The sequence below is a fragment of the Otolemur garnettii genome, unplaced genomic scaffold (assembly GCF_000181295.1).
Source record: "Otolemur garnettii isolate 467f Iridium unplaced genomic scaffold, OtoGar3 scaffold00005, whole genome shotgun sequence".
NCBI lineage: Eukaryota > Metazoa > Chordata > Mammalia > Primates > Galagidae > Otolemur > Otolemur garnettii.
The window spans coordinates 36,998,401-37,006,923 of NW_003852400.1; the positions used below are offsets into that span (position 1 = coordinate 36,998,401).

An 8,523-nucleotide genomic window follows, 5' to 3' on the forward strand; every position below is an offset into this window, starting at 1 on the left:
AAAAAAAAAAAAAAAAAAGAATTACTGAATATTTTTTCCCTTCTTTGCTTGCATAGGGGGCTTCATTAATCATATGTTAAATTCCTCAATGTCCAAGCACCCTCCTTCTTTCTCTTTTCTTTTCTCCTCTTTTCTTTCCCTTTCCTTTTCCCTTCCCTTCTTTTCTGTTCGCCTCTCTCTCTTTTCTTCTTCTCTCTTTCTTTTTTTTTTTTTTTGAGACAGAGCCTCAAACTGTTGACCTGGGTAGAGTGCCATGGCATCACAGCTCACAGCAACCTCCAACCCCTGGGCTTAAGCAATTCTCTTGCCTCAGCCTCCCAAGGAGCTGGGACTACAGGTGCCCGCCACAACGCCCAGCTATTTTTTGGTTGTAGTTGTCATTGTTGTTTGGCAGGCCAGGGCTAGATTTGAACCTGCCAGCTCTGGTCTATGGGGCTGGTGCCTTAGCCGCTTGAGCTACAGGTGCCACCCTTGAGTGGCAATTTTTAATTGATCCAACTCTCCTCACCTGGAACTGGCAGTAAGCAGGTGAATTTCTGTTTACATGGTTGTGAGGCCAACACTTTTTTTATTTGCTCAGAATATCAAATTGCCTAGCCCACATTTTGAATACCGAGAGCCCACACTTTGAATACTTAGAAGGTGCTAATGTCTCTTTTAATTCTGTGATTCTATGAGATGGTATTTGTAGAAGTGTGCCAGTTTTCTTGGGTTAAGAAGAAAGTTAAGAAAAGGCGGAAACACATATTTTTATATATAAAAGAATGTCTGAATGGAAAAACCAAAATGTTAATAATGTTTATAGATGGATGGTGGAACGCTGCGTGGTGTCTTCTTCTCCAGATCCACTTTTCACCTGTGCTGGGCCCTGGAGAATGACCAGTAAAGACTATATCCTTGGGTTTGCTCCCCTGCCCTCGGGTTTCTGGTTGGGTTCAACCAATCTCCCAGGATATTGGAGAAAGGAATGTGGAGCTGGGGCGTCTCTTCCTTTGGCCCCTTACTTGCAGGATTGTCTTGGGCTGGCCAAATCCCTCAAGTGATTGTCACAGTTTGTCTTACTCTGTTGGGCTGCTGTAACAATTTACCGCAGACTAGGCGGTTTATAAACTACGGAAATTTATTTCCCACAGCTTTGGAAGCTGAAAGTGTGAGATCAGGATGTCACCATCGTCAGGTTCTGGTGAGGGCCCTCTTCTGGGCTGCAGACTCCCATCTTGCTGATCTTCACTTGGGGGAAAGAGGGCAGGAGAGCTCCCTGGGATGCCTTTTACACGAGCACTAATACCCTGCATAAGGACTCCACTCTTGTGACTTAATTACCTCCCAAAGGCTTCCTAATTCTATCACATTCATCATAAAAAAATTTCAAGATGTGAATTTTGAGGCAGACACAATATTTGGTGTGTAACACAGCTCGCCTCCTGGAGGGCCTCTCATGTGACTCTCTCCTTTTGGATTCTGGTCACTACTACCTCCTGCAGCCCTAGGCTCAGGGGTGGTGATAGCCCCACTGTTTCTAGCCACACCGTGGGTCACTACTCCTGGCGATTTCTCATCACCCTTCCTGAAGATCATTGCCCTAATACTCCACTGTCAATATTGGGATCTAGGTGCTTGGTTGAAGAAATATTGGTTGCTAATATCTCTTGGCTAAGTGGGTATGTACTTACACCTTGTTTTTCTCTTAGATCCAAGAGTTGAAGATTGGCTCCTCATGTCCTCACCTCTGCCACAAACCATCATCTTGGGACTCTATGTCTATTTTGTCACTTCTCTGGGACCAAAGCTCATGGAGAATCGAAAACCCTTTGAACTCAAGAAAGCAATGATAACGTACAATTTTTTCATAGTACTTTTTTCTGTGTATATGTGTTATGAGGCAAGTGTCTTCAGTATTCTTAATGGGAGAATTTTGCCATAGTCTTCCTGTTTATGTCATTACGGTTTTGTTATGACTATGAGGGTAACCGTTGAGATTTAATGAATTTTGGAAACTGATCTCACTAGAGCAGGTATTTGCCAAAATATCATTATGTAATAGACTGAATAATAAACTCACTAGAGGATTTCAGTCAAATTTGCTTTGTGGGTAATGAGAAAAATTAACATTTACTCCAAGGACTAGCACATGGTTAGCATTAATAGATGATTGAATTAATCTATAAGTACTAGTTCTGAGAAAACTCGTGCTCAGAGAAATTAAGCAATGTTAAGTGACAGAGCTGGTAGGTGGAGGACTGACATTTGAACTCGGGTCTGCGTGATGTCAGAGTTCATCCTGACTCTGTAATGGGTGTCATCACATGGTAGGACCTTTGGTTTCCGTATGCTCTGATGTGCTGTGGGATGGTGGGCTGTTTTGTTTTGGTTTATTGGGCTGCCAGGGGAACAGAAAATAGACACATACGAAGCAGGAGGGGAGGGAACCTATTGCTTACATGTTATTAAGAGAGATGGGGATCTTCAGGACCCAAAAGTGAATTCATAGATGCTTTCTCTCCCTCTCTGCTATTAGCACGCCTCCGCTGCCCTGTCTATCTTCTTTCCTGAGATTTCTTGCTTCTTTTCCCACTCTGGCTTCCTCATCCTCTTTTTTTAACTTGCTTTATAGCACAGCTTGTGCTTAGTCATGACTGGGGCTTGCAGGGGCCCCGCACAGCCCCTCCAACCCCTCTTGACACCACGTGCATCCTTCCAACCTGATTCTTGCTGCAGATCCACCTGGTTGGATCACTTTACATCTACTCTGGCCTTATTTCTCACGGTCCTAAAGGCTGGGCTCACTCTGTTGTCTTCCATTTCTTTGTTTTTTAAACTAGCTCACAGGCCACTCTTTACCGTCCCTTGTAAAGTAGTGAGCAACTAGAGGAAAAGAGCGAAGAGAACACAAATTCTCAGAGATGGGATGTAGCATGTTACAGTGTGGCGTTGGGAACACACATGTAAGCTGGAAGACAAAGGGACCCCTTAGTTCCAGATCTGCTGCAAACTAGCTGCTTCCTTTTGAGCAAGTTGCTTCACCTCCCTCTGCCTCAGATCCCTCATTTTATAAAGCCAGTTGGGCTTGAATCGAAACAAATGTCTCTCATCTCTCCATGCTCCGGTATTCTTAGGTTCTGTGTCTGATTATATCATTAATTGGGATGTCCCCACATTCATTTTTCAGTCTTGAAAAGAATCCAAATGATAACCAGTTTCAATTCCTGTTTGATCAATTACACTGTAAAAGAAGGTTTGAAATATCTCAAATTCAGAGTTTCTGTCTCCCATTCACCACTAGTAATTGAGTTACTTTTATGCTACTTTCAGAATTTATCTGCCAAACTTAAGTTACTGTTTTTTCTTATTGCTAGCCTGAAATATGGACATTTATATAAAAAATTCCACTGTTAGAATGTTATTAGTAAACTTAATATCAGAAAAACACTCAGCTCTATTCTCTGTTTGAATAAAAGCTCCTGGACTTAGAGTGTTAATTGCATTAGTCAGAAGTGAGTCTGAGCACAAGAGCACATGGGGACACTCTCTGACAGCTAGATTTTGTAAAAACAGATTTAGCTATTTCTGTGTCACATTCTCTGTTTTGGCGGGGGAAATCTATTGACTTGTGTTTATAAGATATTTTTGATATCCATGAAATGTGTGTCTTGTACTTTTCTGAGTCTTTTCAAGATGTCATAAATCACCAAAATACTGAAAACAATGTGATTAAATTGTCTCCTATAAAGCTACAAGCTAGTATCATAAAAGAATGGTATGTTTTTAAATATCACAAATACTCTAATAGTTGTGTTCCTTTTTCTCTTTGCACCATTCAAATATTTTTCTGATCATGCCTCGTAAACCTTTGTCTTTAGAATTTAATTTCTTATAAAGTTGTAATTTTACCTTTAATGGTAATTAAGAGTAGAAATTTAAAATTTGCCTCTATGGCAGAAAATGATTTAACCATTCTACTGAGAAAGAAATTCCAGAGAGAATGTCAGCACTTGTGTGAATAAGAAGTCAGAGGAGAGCTGATCATACTGTCAGTACCCTAAATTAAGCCAACCACGTATATGCATTAATTTAAAATTAGTGGCCTGGGTTTTTCATTTTCAGATATTGTTTTAAAAGAAGACCTTGCACCATCAGACTGAAAGAGTGTCAATATAATCTTCTAATTACAATTCAGACTTACAACAATAGGCTTTTTCTTCTCACCACCCACCACCCACCACCCACCTTAGGTCACTTTGTGGGTGGGTTGGAATTAAGGCCTGCCGTGTTACACTCTTCTAATTAAAAAGGATATTTTCCTCTTTTACTTGTCCTGTGAATCCAAAGCAGAACTAATATCTGAGCTGTGGACTACCACTCACCTCATACACACTAGCCACGGGCAGACAAAACCCAGTTGCCACAGCCACCCATGGATACACTGAGGAATTTTGGTTTGCCCTCTTACTTACTGACTAATTAGAAAGATTGATAATTTCCAGAAAAGACTGATTCAGAGCCAAGTATTCCCTTTAAGAGTACACAAACACACTCGCATCTGTAGATATGTTTGTGTACCTAAGATAAATCACCTACCAGTATTTGCTGTTTAAACAAAACACTCCCTGTATTTTGGTCTTCACTATATTAGAATTATCATTTCCCATTTTAGCCAGAACACAGTTTATGGAAATAGCATATGAATTTGTGGAGTTGAAAGTTCTTGATACCAGGCTGTGATAGCAGGCATGTTTTGTAGTTTGTAATCATTCTAGCTCCTTTTTCCTGTGCAGCGACCCCTGATTCAGCTGGTAACATAATGAAGTGGCGGCGTTATCAAAACCACCTTTGTTGTAGCTGTTGAGTGGATGCTTTCCTTTGTTAACATGCGTGTCTCTCTTGCAGTTTGTGATGTCTGGCTGGGGTACAGGTTATTCATTTCGTTGTGAAATTGTTGACTATTCACGGTCACCCACAGCTTTGAGGGTAAGTTACTTTTGGGGAAAATTTGTTGCTCAAAATGTTAAAACTTTTTAGACTCTGCTACATTGTATATGAATTTAAAGTGAGCAAATGACCCAATGATCAGATAACATGTATTGGGGAAAATAGAAGCTAAATCTTACAGGAAATAATCAAAGAAAGCCAGGTGTGTAATTTTCTATAAAATGAAAATTGGTGCTTTTCTTTTCAGATTTCTTGGCTTTAAACATAAGTTAATATCTAGTTCCTTAAGAAATTAAAAAATAGGGTTACCATTAAGATCCAGTGATTCGGCTGGGCACCTGTGGCTCAAGCTGCTAAGGCGCCAGCCACATACACCTAAGGTGGCGGGTTCGAATCCCCAGCCCGGGCCCGCCAAACAACAATGATGGCTGCAACCAAAAAATGGCCAGGCGTTGTGGCGGGCACCTGTGGTCCCAGCTACTTGGGAGGCTGAGGCAGGAGACTCGCTTGAGCCCAGGAGTTGGAGGTTGCTGTGAGCTGTAATGCCATAGCACTCTACCCAGGGAGATAGCTTGAGGCTCCGTCTCAAAAAAAAAAAAAAAAAAAGATCCAGCGATTTTACTTTTGGGTTTATACCTAAACAAAGTGAAAGCAGAGACTTGAAGGGATATTTGTATACTCACATTCATAGCAGTGTTTTTCACAGTAGCTAAATAGCTAAAAGGTAGAAGTAACTCAGGAGTCCCTGGGTGGGGGAAATTGATTTAAAAATGTGATGTATTCTTAGAATGGAACATTGGTCAGCCTTTAAAAGGACAGGAATTCTATCTCACACTATAACATGTATGAATCTTGATAGCAATTTTCTCAATGATATAATCAAGTCAGAAAAAAGAAAAATACTGCATGATTTTAGTTTATATGGGGTAACTAGAGTAGTCGAACTCATAGAAACACAAAGTAGAATGGTTGGGTGGTTGGGAAGGAATGGGGAATTATTGTTTAAGGTGCAGAGTTTCAGTTTTGTAAGATGAACAGAGTTCTATGGATGGAGGGTGGTGATGGTTTCACGACGCTGTGAATGTATTTAACTGTACACTGAAAATGATCCAGATACACATAAATTCCATGATATGTGTATTTTGCTAAACTTTCAAAAAATAAACTTTTCTTCCATGTAAAAAATAAAACCATGTCTATGTGTGTTTCTGCAGATGGCACGGACCTGCTGGCTTTATTACTTCTCAAAATTTATTGAGCTATTAGATACTGTGAGTATGTGGTCACCACATATGGTACATGTTTGCTGCTTTAATGAAAGCAATAACCTGCCCAAGTTCAGTTGTCTGATAAGTTTGGTTATCTCTCCTCCTCAGGCGAACCTACTGTTATCTTTTTACCTTTTATTATCAGTAATTTAAGAGAACAGATGGGATAAGCTTATTTTTCAGTATTTTGTGAACTCCAAAGGTTTTTTCTTTTAATACTTTAGCTACCACTTGATTAAGATAAGTGTGTAGCTGTAACATGTATTACAAAACTGTGCATCTTTATGTAGATGGATGACAGTTCTTTTAAGAATCAAGTTCAGAAAGCAAAGAACTGAGGATATAAATTACCCCTGGGCTATCAGGAATTTTGGGAACATCAAAGTGACTCTGAACTTGGGTGATGGGGTCCTGGGAGAAGCAAGCGCCATAGGTGGGACTCTGTGATGAGAGGAGAGAGGTGTCAGCTTCTGTTGACAGAGTAACTTAGGAGGCTGAATATTAATTATTATATCTTTGTGAAAAGTATATCTTAGTTATTCAGAACCAGTGCTGGCCCTGAGACTAAGTGTGTGTGTTCTCTCTTGGGAATATATACCACTACATTTTTTATAAGAAATCTCACCATGCTTCACCTTCTAAGTTGACTACTCCTGTATTGCTAGAATTGAAAGTGACTCTGCTGAGCATGGAATCCAATGGTTCTCAAATTGTAGCATGTATTACAATCACCCAGAGGGCTTATTAAAACACAGATGCCTATACCCTCACCCCCACAGTTTCTGATTCAGTAGGTCTTGAGTGGGGCTCCAGAATTTGCATTTCTAACATTTTCTCAGATGGTACTGCTACTGTTGGTCCAGGGACAACATTTTGAAAACCTGTGTGGTTGTCTGCTCTCGTGGTGCAACAAAATCAATTGCTTTTCGAAAAAAACAAACCAAACCAAACCTGGGCCTCACCTTCAGAGTTCTAGTGCCAATTGATCTGGAGTAGAGACCAGGCATGGCTATTTTTAAAAAGCACCTTGGATATTTAATACACAGCCAGAGTTGAGAATCATTTATCTAGTCCAGAGTCTTCATTTGGAAAAAGAAATTGAAGCCAAAAAGTTAAGTGACTTATCCAGAGTAATGCTGATACTGTCTTGGACTAGGATCCGCATTGCTAGTTCGTGGCTTTTTCTGTTCCACCACATGGCCTCCCTGCATGTGCATAAGCAAACGCATTTAGGATCTGTTGTCTCTGCCTTGTGGCCTCTCAGTTCCAGCTTCCACATGGATCACGCTGCTGCTTTGATGTTCCCTAAAAGGCATTTCTCGAACAGTCCTAAGAAATCTTTTCTTTGCACAATTCTGCTTAGTACCACACTTAAAAGTCTAACTTAGGACTGGTGTTCTGAGCTTTGCTGTAGAATTATTTCTTAAACATCACACCCCCGCCCCAAACCAAAAATTATACTCTTTCGTCTGTCGAGTTTCTACAAACCATAGGGTATGTTCAGGCTGAACAATGCCTTCGTCCCCCTTTTCCTGTGTAGCTTTCATTTCTTTTTCTCAGATTAACTCTTTGAATTTTTCTCCCTTCATCTTTCTTTAATAATAATGTGCTAACTTTTGATTTGATTCAAGTCTTCCTTCAGTTTGCCCAATCCCTTATCCAGATTGGTAGGCTCTATTAGGGAGTAATGTGTAATCATTTCAGTCCTGAGAATCAAGACTGTTCTGTTTTCCTGTGTATTTCAAAATCTGCTGGGATTTTTTTTTTTTTTTTTTTACTAAGAGTATTTCTTTCAGTTAATTCTGGCCATATTTTTCACTTTATGTCTTTGACTTTTAAGTTAACGTAAAATTTCTTTTCAACCTTTTATTGGTTCCTCCCATGACGAGGCATTCTACCTAAGCTTCGTAGTAGTTAATTTTTGAGCTGTCCCTTGGAGAATCAGCTACTCTGCAATCATTCTGTGCCTTTCAAAATAAATTATAATATAAATAGTTTGCACTTTGCCAATATTTTTGTAATACTTTATAAATTATCATATGCTTTTATCTGAATGTGATATTCTTTACATTTTTTTCAGGTCTTTTTTGTTCTACGTAAGAAAAATAGCCAAGTGACTTTCCTCCACGTCTTCCATCATACTATCATGCCGTGGACCTGGTGGTTTGGAGTCAAATTTGCTGCAGGTAGCCAAGGGAAAATTGGGATCCTGTACTATAAATGATAACATTTGTGTATATTATGAACAAAAATGTCATCCCCAAATGTGATTTTTAAGAAACTTAAAAAATCAAAGAGTCACTTTTGTTAAACTCTTTTTTTTTTT

At 39.7% G+C, this 8,523-nt stretch overlaps 1 protein-coding gene across 3 annotated transcripts in view; it reads left to right on the forward strand.

Annotated features, from left to right (window-relative positions):
• ELOVL7 (ELOVL fatty acid elongase 7) overlaps positions 1-8,523 on the forward strand; it is a 26,919-nt gene that overhangs the window by 6,803 nt on the left and 11,593 nt on the right. For 2 of the 3 annotated variants that reach the window (XM_003782739.2, XM_012811807.1), the window contains exons 2-5: positions 1,692-1,882; positions 4,888-4,968; positions 6,144-6,200; positions 8,278-8,383. In XM_003782739.2, the coding sequence (XP_003782787.1) occupies positions 1,692-1,882; positions 4,888-4,968; positions 6,144-6,200; positions 8,278-8,383 (435 nt within the window). The remainder of the gene's footprint in view (positions 1-1,691; positions 1,883-4,887; positions 4,969-6,143; positions 6,201-8,277; positions 8,384-8,523) is intronic. The other variant, XM_012811809.1, reaches the window with a different exon arrangement.